The sequence below is a fragment of the Marmota marmota genome, unplaced genomic scaffold, assembly GCF_001458135.2.
Source record: "Marmota marmota marmota unplaced genomic scaffold, marMar, whole genome shotgun sequence".
In the NCBI taxonomy this organism is placed as follows: Eukaryota; Metazoa; Chordata; class Mammalia; order Rodentia; family Sciuridae; genus Marmota; species Marmota marmota.
Window position 1 is genome coordinate 9,708,154 of NW_025999900.1, and position 19,384 is coordinate 9,727,537.

Genomic DNA, 19,384 nt, shown 5'->3' on the forward strand with positions numbered 1-19,384 from the left:
TCTACAAAGAAACTATTAGAGCTAATAAATGAATTCAGCAAAGTGGCAGGATATAAAATCAACACGCATAAATCAAAGGCATTCCTGTATATCAGCGACAAATCCTCTGAAATGGAAATGAGGACAACCACTCCATTCACAATATCTTCAAAAAAAATAAAATACTTGGGAATCAACCTAACAAAAGAGGTGAAAGACTTATACAGTGAAAACTACAGAACCCTAAAGAGAGAAATGAAAACTTTTTAAAGTGCTACACAGTATGAGGTATTAAGAGTTAAAGTTTTATCTAAAATAATACTCTATATGGAACTTTTAAGTTAAAACACCAATTTGATTCTAAATATATCAATGGTTTGCTGTTGCACAAGAAAGTTTAAAATGTTTTCTAGAAAAAGTTGTTCATTCTAGCCCTAGTTAAGACATATGCTCTTGTGGTGTGGGAGGTTGAGGCGGAAGGATTCAGAGTTCAAAGCCAGCCTCAACAACTTAGTGAGAGCCCTAGGCAACTTAGCAAGACCCTGACTCAAAATAAAAAATAAAAGGGGCAGGATGTGGCTCAGTAGTTAAGCACCTCTGAATAAAAGACATATGCTCTTAGCCAAAATTTCTATCACAAAAACTAATGGCTCTTACATTTATCATGATTTTATTTCCAAAATTTTCTGTTTCCATACTTAATATCTCCTTGATGATTAACATAATTAAAAATAGCCCCTAGTATAGTTCCTAAAAAATTCAAAATGATTGAAATTTACTCCACATGCAGAAGGGCAACATTCTATAAACCATACTTGTCAAAGAAAAAAAATCTTTCTGTTTAAAAAAAATTTACAAATGATGAAATAAAACACAAGACTCTTGATGAAATTATTTTTGCTACTTAATTTGTTATATCCAAACTATAAAGTGCTATTTTCTAAATCCAAACATAATTCTTTGTAGAAAGAAAAAAAAAAAAAAAGGTCACTTGGTAGAGTTGAAATATTTTTCTAGCAGTGGCAAAGCTCTATGCTACTTAACCCTTTCCTGTGGGTCCAGGTGCTAGAGGGGAGCTTGGGTGAGGCAGAAGAGTCTTATGCCCCTGGAGGGAGAGACCTTATAAGCCCAGGAGGGGTGCAGCCTCTTCGTTTTCCTTTCAATTACCCAACACCCTGAGGAAAGGAACAAGCAGCTCCAAGGACAGGAACAAGTAAAATGCTACTCTATGAAGCACTCACTGAGCAATCCCATGGTGCCAGGCACTACACTAAGCACTTTATGCTTGTGACATGTTTAAATCCTTACAATGTCCTGGTGAGGAGCATAAGACTATCCCCATTTCATAAATGAGGAAATCAAACAAGACAGCAACAAACAAACAAACATTCTCTAAGAAAGATGCTCAAAAATTGCAAAGTGAGTTGTGGAGTGGGGATTTCAACACAGGTCCTTGTGATTCTAAAACCCACCTTAATTATGATACATGGCCGCCCAGTCCATGATCACAGTCTTGACCACCTTAGAGAGATTATTATACTAATTTTGTAAACAGGGGGAATTAAGGAAGCATAAAATTTGCTTCTGCATAGTGATTAAAATACAGGTTGAGTCACCCTTATTCAAAGCACTTGGGATTAGAAGTGCTTCATATTTCAAAGTTTTTAAGATTTTGGAAAATTTGCATAGACTACTGGTTCAGATTTTGGACTTTTGAATTAGGGATACTCAACCTATATCAATAGCAGGTGCTTTCTATGCACCAGCAACAATGCTATGTGTTAACCCCAAATTCTTAACAGTTACACTACAGCACAGATATTATTCATATTTTACAGGTAAAGATGTTAAGGCTGAAGGAGGCTCAATTTACTTTCTAAGTTATTCATATATGGGCTTTAAATTCAGGTCTGGATGTTTTAACATATCCACTTCTTTTCACTATTAGACTGCTCTTCGATTATTCTTTGTAAAGGGCAGGCAGAAAGGAAGGCAATGCAAACTGAGTACCTACTATGTGCCAGGTACTGGACAAGTTGAATTTGGAAATGTGTAAGACAGTAAGCTGTTACAGTTTGAAAGTGAGATATCCCCCAAAAGTCCATGTGTGGGACAATGCAAGAAGGCTTGGAAGTGAAATGGCTGGGCTATGAGAGTCTTAACTCAATCAGTTAATTAATCTCCTGATGGGATTAACTGAGTGGGAGCTGAAGGCTGACAGGGTGTGGCTGGAGAAGGTAGGTCCTTTGGGGTGTACATTTGTATCTGTGAATTGGAGTCTCTCTCTCTGCTTCCTGATTGACATGTAAGTCACCTCCACCACACTCTTCTGCCATGATGTTCTGCCTCTCCTGGAGCTCCAAAGCATGGAGTTGGCCTTCTATGGACTGAGACCTCTGAAACCATGAGCCCTCTTCCTCCCCTAAATTGTTCTTGTCAGGAATTTTAGTCCAATAGCAAAAAGCTAACAAAAACATAAGCTTAAGCAACTTGTACAAAATTCACAAATCTAGTAAACTAGAGTTAAAATATGAATAATCTTATAACATTTCTCCCAATAATGATGTTGATGATGATATTATTACTAACAATAACCATTTACTTGGTGCTTAATATATTGTGCATAATATACTGTTAAAAGGGTCAGGCCACTGATACAATGCTACAAGTACAATCTAGTAAATGGAATTCTGGAGAGTGAAAGAAACTAGGTGACACTGGGATACAAGTCTTTGCCTGCCTGTTTAAGATTTCAGAGAATCCACAGCCCCTATTTAAGGACATTATAAATTTTCTACATCAGCATTTTCAATTAGTAGAACATATAGTTTAAAAATTTAGCAAGCTCCCCAAATAATTCTGATGTATATTCAAGTTTTAAAACCACAGATCTATAGGAACATATGGATTGGCTATCTTCCAGTGTGTTCTCCAAAACTATCTCCTGTAGCTGAGATTCTAGTACTAATTAATTTGAGAAGAAATTAAACTTTCCTCTTAGTATTCCTCACTAAGTCAGATTGGTCTTCTCCACCTAACTGCGGTTAGTATGAGAGTCTTAACCCAATCAGTTAATTAACCCCCTGATGGGATTTTTAGTTAGCTTTAGTCCACATCCTGTATGTGGATTTACACACATGAGCACACATACATATATCCCATTGAATAAGAAGACAGACATGGAAGTGAGAGAAGTTTAGTAAGTACTTATGTTGCATGTCCTAGAATATGTATATTTTAAAAATCTAAAGAACATATTTCATGTAACTGTATAAAAGAACTCAAACAGCATATTCACACATATAATAGATTTTGAATTTATTTTGCCAGTACCTACACTGAAATGTTGCCAATTTTCACTAAATTTTAAAAACCAAATGCTACAAAAATAATAGCCTAACACTTTGTATATCCAAAATAACCTTAAGTATCCTGAGCAGGAATGCAGTTCATCACTAAAAACTCTGCCTAACAGATGATAAAAATCCAATAGGCAGGTTTAATGCTCAGACAATTCCTATGAGCAGAAATGAGGTTACATGAATAAATATAGAAACTGTTGTTTTTTTAGGATAAATTCTAATCCAGAAATGTGCTTATAAAGCAGAACTTTTCCTATCTAAACCTTTTATTGATGCTATTTAAATGCCATATATATTCAGTATAACATTTAGAAATATTCCTTTATACAGCAATTGGGTTAAAAATAAAGTAGTATAAATGGAAAAATCTAATTCAAGGCATTGTATTAAGGCTATTTTTTCCCCTTAATTCCATCAGAATGCAATTAAGTAAATGAAAGGATATGAAAGTGGATAATAGGGAGAGGGACTGAAAAATGCTAGGTATGCTACTGACCATAAGACTGTTTGACAGTCTCTATCAAGGTCACATATGTTGATAAACTCTATGATTCACATATCCACTTGGGTATAAACCAGTAAATATGTATGTATGTGCATACTCATCAAATGTTAACAGAAGTTTTATTTGTAATAGTCTAAAACGTAAAATAACTCCACAACCATCACCAGTAGATGGATAAATTGGGTATGCTCATACTATGGAATATTATACAACAATGAAAAGGAATTACTATCACATGAAATGGCATGGATGAATTTCACAGGTCAAATGTTCAGTGAAAGCAGCCAGATAGAGAACATATCACATAATTTCAACTTCATGAAGGTTGAAATAAGCAAAACTACTCTCTGGTGATAGAGACTGCAATAGTTATTACCCTTTAGAAAGAGGCTATTGACTAGAAGGGTCATAAAAGATCTTTCTAGGGTGCTGAAAATTTATATCTCAAGCTGAGTTGTGGTCACAAGGTTATATACACTAGTAAAAATTCATTTAGCTGCACACTAAGATTTCTATACTTTGCAGTATGTAAATTATAACTCAGATTTTAGAGTTTAAAAAATGGTATTATATTCCTCAATCCAGGTTAACTAAACAAGTTGACTCTGACTGACAAACTCACAAACTCTCAAAGTCATAAGCGATTACTTAGTGCCCAAAGGCACAGCCCATACACCTAGTCCTTAAAATTGGTTAGACTTTATATATTTCAAGAAAAATTATATTTCAATAAAAGTTTTAAAATGGTGTTTGTTTTTGAATAGAGTTATGAAAATTCTCTAATTTGAAGACATCTGCACATAAGTCATAATGTAAGATTGTTCCTGTGTAGATTATTTAAAACCCCAGTTCTGCCATATTACTACTGGTCTCATTCTACATTGATTACACCTTGAACCAAGTCATAACATGAATGTGGTAGGAACACAATATTTAAACACTGCTTAAAATGGATCTACTCACATTTATGATGATGTTTAGAGATTCATCATCAGGAAGGAAAATACACACACTCCTGCGGTCTTGCATGACTCTGTTGTTATGGAAATTCAATTTGTTCATTGTGTTGTGAGCTCTCTAGTGGTCAGGGCTGAGCTCTGAGTCCTCAGCAATCGCTCAGGTTCCCAGCGCTCCAAAGCCAAACTCTCCTCCTCATCACACAGCTGACAGGAGAAGCATCATGCTGTTTGACTACGTAGGTTTCATAGCTGTAAAAAAGCCCAAAGGGAGGCCGGTGAATAAGGTATTGAGTTGATGAAGACAGAGACAGGGAGGTGAGCAGAGCACAAATACTATGTGGGTACAGGAAAAGCATGTCTCAGGCAGGGGGCCTCGTTCAATACATGAGAAGTCACCAAAATGTCCTCTATATTTTGCCCACTAGCAGTTTTCAAACTTTCATTCACAGTCATCTATTAAATTCAAAGCCAACAAGCGCTTCACGCATGCAAGGCAGTAATATGCACTATAATGCTCTTGGAAACAGATCTTTCCTTTGAGGATTCCTAGTCTCACAGGAAGATAACTAAGGGATGGGAAATCAAATGACAAAAAATAGCAGCAACAACAAAACCTCTCTTCCATTACTAGCAAAATAAATGTCTTGGCTCTTATATCACATTCACTCTTCAAAGACCATAGACTGGCTTCCACTTCCTTCACCTTACTAGCTCACTCTGCTAAGGAAATCAGACATCTTTAGACCATCAGGAGTAAAGTACAGGGTTCACTTTACCAATTTACCATGGGTTTTAGGCCCTTCTTACAACTTTGTTGGTTCAGTTTTTATGATGCTGCTCTCTCATGATTCTCTAATTTGATAATTCAAACTTAATTTTTTCATTTCAGCAATCAATTAATACATAGAAATAATAAGACTGTATATATTAAACCACTATGTATTTTGGTTGCCTCTCCATCTCTAATCAGTTGAAAAAAGGTTGTTTTTATTTTTAAAAAAAATTATATGATTTTTATGCATAAAATTTTATTTACAAGTAGTGAAAATTTAGTCTCCAACTTTCAATAATCACCTCTCAATTCTGTTTCATGTCTTATTGCATTGGTAACATGTTATAGAGCAATTTTAAAAGTGGCAAATGTTTCCTACTTTTAATGAGGCTTACATATAATATTGCTAATAGAACATTATTCAAAAAAGATATGTTAAGATTAGTTGTCCTCTATATATGGGATTATTCCTTGCCAACTTTTTAAAATAGGATGCAACAGAGAATTTCTAGGAAGGTGTTTTCAAAGAAACACAAATCAAACATAAATGAGATCAAATCTTGGCCTATTTGCTCTTTAAAGTTAAATGTCTATCTGCTATCAGCAAGAGGGGAGTGAATATATTAGCATAAGAAGTAAATATAATTTAGCATTCTTTTAAGTTATAAATAAAATGGCATCTATTAAAGATTTAGTCAAAAGTAAATAAAAACAAATGGTAATCATATGCTGCATTTCCTCATTAGGAAAGGGACCAAAAGTCTGCTTAGAAATTCTACTCTTCTTTTTGTTTATTTTTTAATATTTATTTTTAGTTTTCGGTGGACACAACACCTTTATTTTATTTTTATGTGGTTCTGAGGATCAAACCCAGAGCCCCGCACATGCCAGGCGAGCACGCTACCGCTTGAGCCACATCCCCAGCCCAAAATTCTACTCTTCTTAAAGGATTTGTGCAACTGTTCCACATTGGTCAGTGCCATCACATCACCTCACTGGGTTGCTGGAGGTCAGTGCTACGGTTTTCTCCAGAATGGATGGTCAGCCATGTATTCTAGGACCACAATCTAACTGATTCCAAAATCTAATCCCTCATCTAGAAAAATGCATGCTTTTCATACAATAGTTCCAAAGTACCAGTTGACAGGGTACAGTGTTGACTGTATAAGAGTCACCTGGGAGCTTTGTAATAGGTGCAGAATCTCGAGCGCAGTGACATTGCTACTGACGTAGAATGTCCCAGGCCAGGTATTTCTTATGTGCAGCCACGTTTGAAAACCACCACTTCAGTTAATGGGAGCTACAGAGCATAGTGTTAGATATATTATCTTAGGGTATACATTGGGAAAATATCTTGGAAACAAAGAAATGGGATTAAGCAACATATGTGAATGATATCACATCATCACTGTAACATTCTTAACATTTCAAAGGTATAAAACCCTAAAGAAGATCAAATTTGTGTACTCAGAACATTTTCCTAAAAAATGGTGATCTAGGGCAAACAAGTTGGTTTATTACTGTATTCTATTTAGCCCTTTCCTAGAAATTCAGAAAATATTAAAGCCTCTGAGAAATCGTGCAGGCAACTTCTAATTTACTTCAGTATCTCTTAAACTTACTTGAGTACAGGAATATCCCCAAGGCATACCTATTAAGGACCTGTACAATGATACTCTCAGGCATATCATTTGAGAAATGCAGTTTTAAAATGATTTCTTTGTCAAATATTATGTTTCATGGAAAAAAATATTCCCTGTACATTGGTATATTTCAATAGTTAGGCCTCTTCTTTACTGTATGAAATGTTTTCAAAAAAACAAAGAAATTATAAGCTATGATTAAATGCCTATTATTTAAGCCAAACTTTTAAGTGATATTAACCCCAGTATAATTCTTCTTATTTAAATCTATACTTCAAATTGAGTTAGTCATATAATTTTCCATTTCTAATTAAACCAATTAAAGCAGGGTATTTCCTACTGACCTACTTTCTAGGATTTAAAAGATAAACTGAGAAAAAAATCTTCTGAAGTTTGGAATATTTCAAGAGCTTCATTAAAATAACTTGAAAGTTTCATTTGGGTACAACTTTTATTTTATGGTTTAAGTATGTAGCACAGAAGAAGACTGGAAGATTATTGAAGCAAATTTAATAAAAGCAGAGTTTAGAAGAGACAGTGCTACTTTACAGCTGTTTGTTTTTTGTTTGTTTGTTTGTTTGTTTTTTGCTTTGAAGGTAGAAAAAAGCTCTAAAAGAGAAAGGATTAAGTTTTATTTTACCCAGGACAGCATTAAAACTGATTAAATGGTTCCACTGAAACAGCAAAATCACCATCTCTCCCACATATACCAGTAAAAAATTTAATCTTAAATGGGGCAGTCCAGGGGAAAAGAACTGACTAAATTTGTATCAATTTGAATTGTACACAGCAGCCTGTCAGACAATGGCTACTTACACTTCATCCTCAGCTGAGCCCCAACTCAGTGCCAGGAGGACACACTTCCTACTCCAAGGCAAATCTCTCACATCTGACATCTTATGACTGTGTGTTTATGGACAAACCATGTTGTCCTAATGTAATTTCTAGGCAACAAAAAAACAGCCTTAACAGTGATCAAGTCTTACCCTTCCATTTCATTAACAATTAATTTAAAAACAAAATACACTAAATATGAAATTCTCCACCTTGAATGTCCACCCATATAATATAGTCTCCTTTTGAATAGAGGCAAAAGAGGATTTTCAATTCTAGGGTTATCTCCCTAAAAAAGGGGGAAAAGATGATAATTTGATAAGAGATTATTATAAGGTAAGCCTGGTTAAGACATATCGAGTCAATATACCTAACAAAAACAAAGCAAAAAAATTCGTTTGGAAAATTGGATTGCAGAGACCCCTATTTTCTAATTTAATTGTCACACATGTATAAAATCACTTACATATCTGTGTGATATATTTTATATAATGTTTATTTGCTGAAAAACAAGACTACAAAAGCAATAGATGTTGCACCACCACTTATGGAATAATCATCTAAGGACACATCACTGCCAAAAAACTTTTTTGTCCTTGATACCTAAGAGTATCATGTCTACCTCAAGAGAATTTATAATGGATAACAGTATTAAGTATGTGAAGATTGTGCTACATTACTGTGGGTGAGATCATTTTGGAATAAATAGTATACTGTCTCTAATGTATGATAGTCTATCCTAAAAATGATATCCAAATGCCTCAGCTTTTTTTGGTTACTTATTTATTAATACAAAATATGTGCATTAAACACCTGCTGTAAGCTCTAAGCACACAGCACTAAACAAAATAAATACCCTGTTCTCATACAGATAATACATAGTGATAATATATGCTATGAAGAAAAGTAAGTCCAGGATAGGTGAGAGAGATGATGGAGATATGAGAGTGGTATGGATGCTACATCACATAGGGTAATCACGGGAAGCATTTCTGATGGATCAATATCTGAACAGACACCTGAATTGAGGGGGTTATCATTTCCTTCCTTCTATCCATCCATCCATTCATTTGTTAATTTCAAGAAAGAGTTTTCCAGGCAGTGAGAATGGTAAATGCTAAGGCTCACTTATTGTTCAAAATAGATGAAATAATAGTACTTATGATGGCTAATATTTACTACACATCATATACAAGGTATCTTACAACAGGGAGAGAGGGAGAAAGGGAGGGAGGGAAGAAGGGGGGGGGAGAGAGGGAGAGAGTGAGTGTGTGTGTGTGTGTGTGTGTGTGTGTTTTAATCCCCAATGCACATATCCTCACTAAATGCTGGTTGTCTGGTTTACTACATATGTCTTTGGCCAATAAAGATTCTACAGTAGGCTTTCTTGACCTTAGTACTACTGTCATTTTGGGTCAAATATTCTTTGTGGTGAGGGGCTGTCCTGTGCACTATGGGATGTTCAGCAGTATCTTTGGCTTATACCCACAAAATGCCAGCAGCCTTTCTCTTACCAGTTTTGACAACCCACAATGTCTGTAGACATTGCCAAAATTTGTCCTAGACGCTAAATTACCCATAGTTGGGAACCAATGCTCTTTAAGTTTCCAGAGTCACCAGAGTCATTACAGGCTTCTTTTAACCACCTAGCTGAGTTTCTTTTTTTTTTTTTTAAGTAATAATATAGCTCTTCCTAAATACATATTTTCTAACTAAAAATCAATAATTGAATTCTAAAAACTCAAATACGAACCTTAAAAGTCAGCTTCTTATATGTGCATGGCCTCTGACTTTGGAATATCTTTGAAGTTTAGCCTTCTTGAAACTTAATTTTTTTTAGTGTAGTGTGTTACTACACTTCTCACAGAAACATACTTCCATTATTACTAGAAACTTGTTTCTAGAAGGTTCTATATCTTGATACTAATACATGAAAATATAAAAAGTTACCTGGAAAAAACTGATACCTCATTTTCAATTTGCCTGTATGCTCTGTGTTATATGGATTTTTTTTTCCATTTTAAAAGAAAGGTTCATTTACTCATAAGAGCCATTTGAGAACCACAGAACTATTTTTGTCACTTAATTTGAATAATAAAAAAATTAAACACTTTTGTGTCATGGCCCATTTTTTCAGTTATTGTTTTACCTAAGAAGAAAGTAACTGATATCTATCAACTATGTGGAGCCAAATGTTTTGGCAAGAACATCAGATTCTTTAGTGTCCTCTCTTTCCCATCTTCCAATCATTGTGTGGATAGATAAATGAAGCACTGTGGAAGGGCTAAGACCATTATTCATATGGTGATCCTCAGGTGTTTAGAGGCAATATGGACAAAATACAGATTAAGATAGACCAACCTCCCCCTAGAGTAAAACCTAGACCCTAATATAGATTCCCAAAAGCTAAAGGTATGGCCTTGAGCAAGTCATCTAATCTCCGAGACTGATTCTTCATCTATAAAATCCATACTAATGGCCTCCTAAGATTATTGGAAGAATTACATGAGACTTAATGAGTATTTTTAATGAGTATCATACATCGAGTTGTTTGGGGGGAGGCATTGTTCACTGAAATACAAGTCATGAGTTTACAGGTAATGAGAAGGAATGCCTACAACCAGGTAACAACAATTCATATCAGAAATATACACCTTAGAGCCAGATGCAACAATTGGGCAAAACTTTGGGAGGTCTATTTGGGGATAAAGTTAGGTGTATTACTGTTTGTAAATGGGTCAGTAACATTATATTAGGTGGTTACCCCTTTGAAATTTTATGTATAGAAAAAAGAAAAGATATGTGTGGGTATGTGGGTTCAAATGTGTGCTGGCTGATCAAAGGATCGAAGATAGAGGACATATGCTTTAACCTGCTTGGCACCACCTTTCCATTTGGAAGTACCATCCTAGAAGTTTCCAATGGGCTATCAATCATAGTATGTTCTCCAATCTGAAAGAGTGGAAAAGTAATATAGGGTAGGAATGTGATCTTGTGTTGGCCAAATGGGGTACTCCATTCTCCAACCACAAAGGTTGATTTACTAGGTGAAAATAAAACCTAAGCAAAACCAGAATTTTTCCATGAAATTTGTATAAACATTGGGATGGAGAGGGCAAATTCTTTCTTTATATTGCTCTTTGTGAGAAGGATATGAGTCTAGAGCCTCAAGTAATCATCTTTGATAACACATTATAAGAACTTTCCTGAGAAGGATACCATCACAGAAGAAAGGAAAGCTCAGAATGAATGCTGATTACATCATTCGAACCACTGCCTCTAGCTGTGTCCGAAGCCAGGAATCATCCATAGTAATTTCCATTTGGTGAGCCAATCAACTATCTTTGCTCCTAAACTAATTCTGGCACTTGCAACTGAGTAAGTCCTCTCTAATATAGTCCACCCAACAAGAAGCTGATTGCTTCATAATTCATTCATTTATTCACAAAATATTTACACCCACTGGCTGCACACCAATACCAATATTTACTTTTCTTGAAAAAAACTGCTCTGTATTAAAGTTTCTCTCCATTTTAAAAACAAAGCAGAATATTCACTATGATGAGTATGCATCATAAGCAGAAAAGATCTACAAAAGTAGAAAAAAGTCCAAGTAACTGAAAAATTTAGATGGTAGAGTTGCTGTGCAGACACTACCATTCTTTAAGAGCACCACATACAACAAGTAACTTATGTGAATAATGCATAAATGTTTTTAAGGTAAACAAATCATGTTGGGCAGTTAATTCATAACTATAATTTTCAGCATTAAAGGAATACCTCCTCATCTTAAATATTAATGTGTGGGTATTAATCCAGTCTTATTAGAGACTATGATGTGTTTGTACAGATTTGTGCTGAATATACTTTTACTACATTGTCTGTAATAAATTATTGCAGCCATGAAAAAAAATGCCTTTTCTGAAAACAACGTATCTGAAAAGGTAGAATGATACATAATTTGTGGATGTAGCTGCTAATAGTATTTTCATAGTAATTTTGGTAAAAATACATTAATTTGGGGCCTATTTATATATTTGATAAGGGAAAAACCATTAAGCTAATTATCAAATGTAACCCAATAGAGACTGTAATCTGACTATAACATTGCACTATAAGTGGCTATGTTGTTCACTTGAAATGCAGGCCAGTTGTGGGATCAATGGAAAGGTTGAGATTGGAAAGAGGAAATGCAACAATCAGTAGTATAATGTGCTACTTAACAGCTTGGACTCTAGATCAGACTGCTTGGGTTTGAATTCCAGCTTTGATATCACCTGGGTGTCTCAAGGCAAGTCTTTTTACTTCTTTGAGTCCATTTATCTTACCTTTGACATGAGATTGTTAAGAAGATTATTAAATGGGTTACTCATAAGTGACCCAGTTAAATACTATCAAGATAAAGAACTGGCTTCAATCATGAAAAACAAGTAGAAGCTCTGCTTTTTGGTAATATGTAGTGGTTGTAATCTATCCATTTTGTCATCGAGCATAACTTGAGAAACCTTTTTTTCCTGTTGGTAGATAATAGATTATTTCATTCTTGTATAAATAAGATTTTATATACCTTGAGGTTAAGAATTGAAAAGAACTTTCATATTTAAGTGGATTTACGTTAATGCCAAGTACTACTCATCACACTCTAATAACTAAAATTATGTGGTGAGTCTTTGGCTATAGAAAAGGGAGAATAAGAAAGACAAGAACTTTATATTGCAATAAGGAGAAAAATTAGTGAAATTTATACATTCTCAAAAGCTATGGGAAACATTGTAAATCACTGCAACCAATATGGCTTTGTTTATAGTAAAGGTCATAAAGATGTTCATACCTTTCGACTCAATAATCCCACTCCTGGGGAATGTATAAAAAAATAATTCAAACAAAGCACATTACACTTCTGAACAAAAGTACTCAATGAAGTGTATTCCATCAAAGTAAAAACAGGAAAAACAATCTATACAGTCCAACAACAAGCAAATCATAGTATATCAAAAGTCACATAAAAAATTAAAAAAAATACTTTTGAGTACATTCCCTTCAAATCACAGATACCTATGATAGCAAAAAAATTATACTATTTTAGTATATATTTTAAAATATAAAGAAAGCCTCTAAATTTAGTAATAAGTGAGGAGAATTATTTTTTAAAAATTGCAAAATTCTCTTAGACTCTCACACTATTTCTAAATTGTGGCCCTTAGAGAGTTCATAATCTCTTCAAAGAGTCAAAATTAACACAGTAGAAACAATAGAAAGTGATGTAATTTTACTTTAAATTAAATATTAAATGATGTGGTAAGATGAAGGCTGTGGGATTTGAGAAAAAGGCTGCAACTGGCAGGAATGCAGCATTCAGAAAAGATTTCATGAAGGGAGGAAACAACATATGTTGTGGGGAGAAGAAGAAAGAACTCCAAGAGTGGAAAGCAACAGACATAAGGGCCTGGCGGAGAGGTGGGAGGGAGGCCCCAGCCCTGTGCGGGGTTCCTGTATGAACTCACAGACTGGACAGCTGAGACACCAAGTTATGGGGTGTTCTCCCAAAATGTAAGTCACTTTCTTTAGTACCTGGAGAGGCTTCTGATGAGACTCATCAGGACAGTTCACAAGTAGCATACACTTCAAAGTTTTGTTCTGTTACCTCTACCAATCACCTTCTCTAGCTTTGGCAAAAGTTTTTCTGACTCCTACTCTCAAGTTTTTCCCTTCTTTGGCATTATTTTCTGGTCTGACTATACTCATTTATTTACTTGATTACAAAGGCAACACAAAGGGTAATGATAATAGGAGTATTTGGGAAAATGAAATCATTTTTCTTATTAATAAGCATAATTCTGTTAACCAACTATTAAATGGCTTCCATCCTAAAGCCCATAATAGAAATCATGTGGATCTTTCAATATTTCAAAAATCCTGATGGAATATTTACCTATGGTGATATCTCAATGGAAATTCAAAGATAATTCACTTAAATAACATTTATAACATTTTTAAGTGCTTATTTTGATAACACATGCCAGAGTGAAAAAAATGAAAACAAATGACTTAATTTGTTTTGATAAGCCATCTTTCCAGACACAAAGACTGAAGAAGATAGGGGAGAAGAAGAATTTTAAAAATTAATGGTCCTCAATGATTGAAAGATTGAGGATGATTTAATTGCTACACATATATTTAAAAAATAATATTAGTAAGAAAAAATCCTTTTCTTCCCTCTAGACTACCTTTTTAATGGCTAACTCCCGCTTTATCCTTGTTGTGTTCTCACCTGGATTTTTAATGTTTTCTTGTCTCATTCCTTAAATCCATCCTACAAAGCTGCCATGGGACCCTCTTAAATTGTATATCTAACCTTATATATCACAGCACTGCTTACATTCTTTAATGGTTCAGCACTTTCACAGGATAACTAAATGTCAAGGCATTGCTATCTTTCACCATCAGTTCCACTCCTCCTCAACATAACCATTTTCCAATTCATGTTTTGAATTACTACGATTCATTTCCTTGTGGTTTTCTCAACAAGTCCTGCTCTCATACTTCTCATGCTTTTGACCACACTGTTCCCTCTGCCTAGAATATCCTCCCTTGGGCATTGTCCCATCAACCCATCCACGTCCAAGAGAACAAAACATCTTCATTCTCCATGGACAATGCAAGACACTAGTCTGGGAAGCATGCTTCCACATCCTGAGGAGCCGACTGGTGATTCCCCTGCTCCCTGTGGAGGACTCAAACCTCTTCCAGGACAGGTTCTGTCTGCATCTTTATGCCTCTCTAATGCCTAGGGTTGTACTGGCTCTGTATTAGGTACCCAGTAGGATTGGCTCAATAAATTGTTTAGACTTATTCATCATAAATGTAAGTTCCTTAGCAATTAAGAGTAAAATTCTTTAAGATGTACTTTCCCACCCAGTGGGAATCACTATTGGTCACAGTTTCTTGAATATTTTCTGCAAGTTAGTTATAGGAGAAAAGATGCATTATTTCCCCCAAAATTTTGTGAACAAACAGTGAAAATGCTATTCTCCAACACTATCAAGGCACAAGTTTATAGAAAAGTCTCTGTGTCAGGTTAAGACAACTTATGTGAAAGTATACATACAAGAAGACATATTGGTTGGAATACACTAAGTCACAGGTACCCAAAATACCAAATTCAAACTTAGGACTCTGCAGCCAAAATGCCTAGATCTTACTCAGCTGATTATATACTAAGCAATAACCTTGTACAACTAGCTGTATGACCTTGGACAAGTCCCTTCATCTATCTCAGTTTTTATACATGTAAAATAAAAATAACAATAGTATGGAAGCACTACATAAATGTTAACTATTAGTAGTTAAATAGGACTAATAAAATGATATTAAGGAAGTTTAAAAGATAAAGTAACTTGGAGCCTAGAAGTAGAATAAATGGGCCCATAGGTGGTTTGATGTGAAAGCTTACAATGTCATATAGGACTGGTTTCTTCCTGCACCTTGAAATCAGCTCCATCTTAAAGCTAACATTTCTCAGAGTTGCCAAACCAGCAGAATATAGAAGCAAGCAAGTAAATAATGTTGACACTCACTCTTATTGAATATCTTGGGTCACACAGCTTCCATCACTGGGTAGGAACAAGTCTACCTCTGGATCTGGAAGTGGGATCAACTTCCCCTTAAGAACATGAATAGCAAAATGAAAACCTGGGTACCTTTGAGAAGTTGAGGAATGAGGGGAGATACCAGACAGGGAACCAACAAGAAGTACGAAGGCAATGTAAAATTCATGAATTTTAAACCAAAGAAATCTTATTTTCACAGCCATCTGTATTCAAAAGTCATATCAGGTTTAGCAACCAGGCACAAAAATTCCTTTCAACCAAGATGAATTTCTAGCATGACATCGCCAACAAAAAGTGCTGTTCTCAGGGAAAATCCTCTGACTTAGAAGCATCTGCTTCTAATTTCCACAATGAAATCTTTGATTCCTTCATTCATGGGACTTGCACACAATTCTCTCTGACACAGGAATTATAGTTTTGTAGATAATGATTTTGCTGTAAAGTTCTCATTATCTGGTAGCAATATATGGAATCTTAACATTATCTTTACTTATTTTCCCTCTGAAATACTCCCCCGCCCCAAAGAGCGTATAATTCCTTTAACGAAGATTAAACAAAACATTTAGGAAGTTTCTAGCATTCTTAGAACATTGTATAAGAATATTCTATATCATGAAAAATCTCCTATGAACAACAATAAAATATATAAGCTGGAAACAAAGAAGTCCATTGACAATACAATAAAAAGTACATTAAAAACATTCAGTAATGACAACTAATGATCTACAGCTACACATTAAGTATGAATCTCAAAAACAATGTTGAGTTAAAAAAGCAAGTATCAGAAGTGTATATATGATATAATTCTATTTCTGTGAACAGAAAAAATAAGCAAAAACCAAAGAACAATTCATTTGGAGGCATTATAAATGTGATAAGATTCTAAAGAAAAGCAAAGGTATGATTAACCTCAAAATTATAACAGTGGTGCTGGATGGGGGTAGGAGAAGTATTCAGAAAGGGACAGGGAGCTTCGAAGACTCTAGAGAAACATTCTTCTTAAATTTGGTAGTAAATCCAATGGTGTCTTTTATCATTATTATTTCTTGAAATGAACATAAACATTAAAAACATTTTTATTTGTATATTTCACAATCTCAGTAAGTAAAATAAATCAGAGGTATTGATGTTGATAATGCTGTGAATAATCACATACTGGTGGTTAAATTTTTTAAATGATACATAATGTAGAACAAGTATGAGATTCTGCTGTAACTGCCTATAGCTGCCTGTAACTGCTATAATGTTTCACATAAGAGGAATCCATTGAGTTCCTACACAGAGTGTACCATGTACTAATGTGATCATTATAAAATATTATTTCACCTACTACATGATTGTTTTCATGGCTCTGAAACTGTAAACAAGCTTAGAGCTTTTAGTGTTATTAATGAATTTTTTATGAGACAACTAGTTGACACATATATGGATTAATTTCTGAGTTTCTACCCATAACTCCATGGAAAACTTTCAAGGAAGTGTAATTAAATGAAAACTATATATTGTATAATATCTGAGAGATGACCTCATCCTTAATTTTATGGGTTAAAAAAAAATTCAACATCTTGAGAGAACGCCCTGGCCAATATTATCTGAGTCATTTGGGGGCCCAATGTATGCTTTTTCTTACAGGATCTTTTTCAGTTCTATTAAAACACTCTAATGGTTAGAAAATAATTTAGTCTCTTTCATAAAGTTAATGATTTATATATTTAAATGAAAAGTTAAGAAATGTGCTAAAATGACTCAGAAAGTCAAATATACCAAGTGTTAATAAAACATGCCTTTTACCCTGAAAACTAGAGAAAAAAATCTCTTCAGAGCATATAAATCTTTCACCTTTTATTAAAGAAAAATTTTATGTAGCCTGAAAAAGACTTTGAAATGCCAGGAATCCAAGTTTTACCCTTATACAACACAAATTTCAGGGCTGAGATTATGTTATTCCTGAGACACACCCAAAGTAGTAGCACTGGCCACAGGCCATGCCCTCACTCACACAGTACACAAGCAGAATGGTGCAAAGTGAGACTTGTTGAGAGCCACAGCCAAAGGGGCCCCAGCAAACTTCCAGCTGCCAGCAAACTTCCAGCTGCCGGCTGATGATTGGCTCACAGCAGCCCCAGCAACATCTAGCTGATTGGCTCCTCGGCCCCAGCAACATCTAGCTGATTGGCTCCTCTGCGGTGATGCTCATTGGACTGTTTCCCTGCCCTTTCAGACCACGGAGCTGCTCATTGGGGGACTTTTTTGGCTCCGCCCACGTGACCCAGCCAATCGGCCTCAAGAGCAGGAGGATTGTGGGAGGTGGAAAGAGGCTTGTGTGGGAGAGAGAGGCTTGTGGAAAGCCGGTGGTGGCAGTTGAGGCTCTGAGGATTTTTCCTGAGAGGCTGTTTTGTTTGGCGTGTGTGGTTCTAAAAATAAAGTTAGTTTCTTTTGACAAGTGGCTCCTGATTGTGCCCAGCCAGACTGCGGCATTTGGTGGCTCGCACGGGGAGCGACTGAGGGTAAGTGAACTGCTCGCCCCTGAGGGCAGGGCAAGAGGATGGGTAGCCATTTTAAGATTCTTCTTTTGTTATTTTGTTTCACTTTTGTTTTAAGTTGCCTGTCCCTGGAGATGTGTAAGATGGAAGAAAAACCGCTCACATCTGAGGAACAGATAGGGAGAAAGGACGGATGGACATTTCAGGAGGCTATTATAATGATTTTGTGTTGTTCCAATTTTGTTTCACTCAGTTTCAGTTTTGTTAGGCGTTATCTTGTTGAGTTGTATTATAGTAGAAATACGGGATCAGAAATTAGTAAAAAACAAACTGAAAGAGTGTTAAGTAAATTGTTAGAGGAAGGAGGCATCTCAGTAAAATCAAGAACAATCAGGGCATACGTTGATACAATACAAAAATGTAGCCCATGGCTTTTTAAGGAGGAGTTGTTAAATATATCACAATGGAACCATCATGGTGAAGATTTAAAAAGAATAGAAAAGAAAAGCCCAGGGACTCTGCCAGTTGGCACATTGCCATTGTGGACGTTCATATCTTGTTTGCTTAGTCCAAAGCCTTCAGTTCAGACAATGGTAGAGGAAGAAGAAGACATAATGATTCAAGTAAAAGAGAAGGTCTCTCAAGTTAGTCAGACAGAGGAAAAGATTCAAGTAAAAGAGAAGGCCTCTCAAGCTAGTCAGACAGAGAAAGAAAGTGTAAAACAGAAAAAGCCATCAGGGGGAAAGTTACAACAGGAGACTGCTACTAACACCTTTCTATCACCAGAGGACGTAAGTGTCCAACTAACAAGGCCACCTCCATATGCTGGGAGGTCCCCAACCCCCGCAGTTGATAGTTGGGATCCTGAGACAAGATCTCAAATATTAACATGCCCTGTATTTGAGGCAGGAGGGCAGCGATTTTACCAAGTTTTAAATTTCAAAACAGTGAAGCAGCTAAAAGAGGCTGTAACAACCTATGGTCCTCAAGCACCCTTCACTGTAAGCATGGTCGAATCCATTAACAACTTGAACATGACGCCAGCAGATTGGGCTAATATGTGTAAAGCTGTGCTAAATGGAGGACAATACCTGTTATGGAAGGTTGCCAATGAGGAATTTTGCAAGGAGACGGCTAGGCGAAATGCAGCAGCTGGTTATCCTCAGAGAAATCTAGATATGTTGTTAGGAAAGGGACCTTATGAGGATCAGCAGCAACAAATTGCATATGATCCTGG

The 19,384-nt window shown here is 35.5% G+C and overlaps 1 protein-coding gene across 3 annotated transcripts in view; it reads right to left on the minus strand.

Moving 5' to 3' along the window:
* Frmd6 (FERM domain containing 6) overlaps window positions 1-19,384 on the minus strand; it is a 239,802-nt gene that overhangs the window by 36,696 nt on the left and 183,722 nt on the right. Inside the window, exon 3 of one of the 3 annotated variants that reach the window (XM_048798591.1) lies at window positions 4,810-5,054. In XM_048798591.1, coding sequence (XP_048654548.1) covers window positions 4,810-4,908 — 99 coding nt within the window. In that variant the 5' untranslated portion in view covers window positions 4,909-5,054. Of the gene's footprint in view, window positions 1-4,809; window positions 5,110-19,384 lie in introns of those variants that run through there. The other 2 variants (XM_015490793.2, XM_015490801.2) reach the window with 2 other exon arrangements.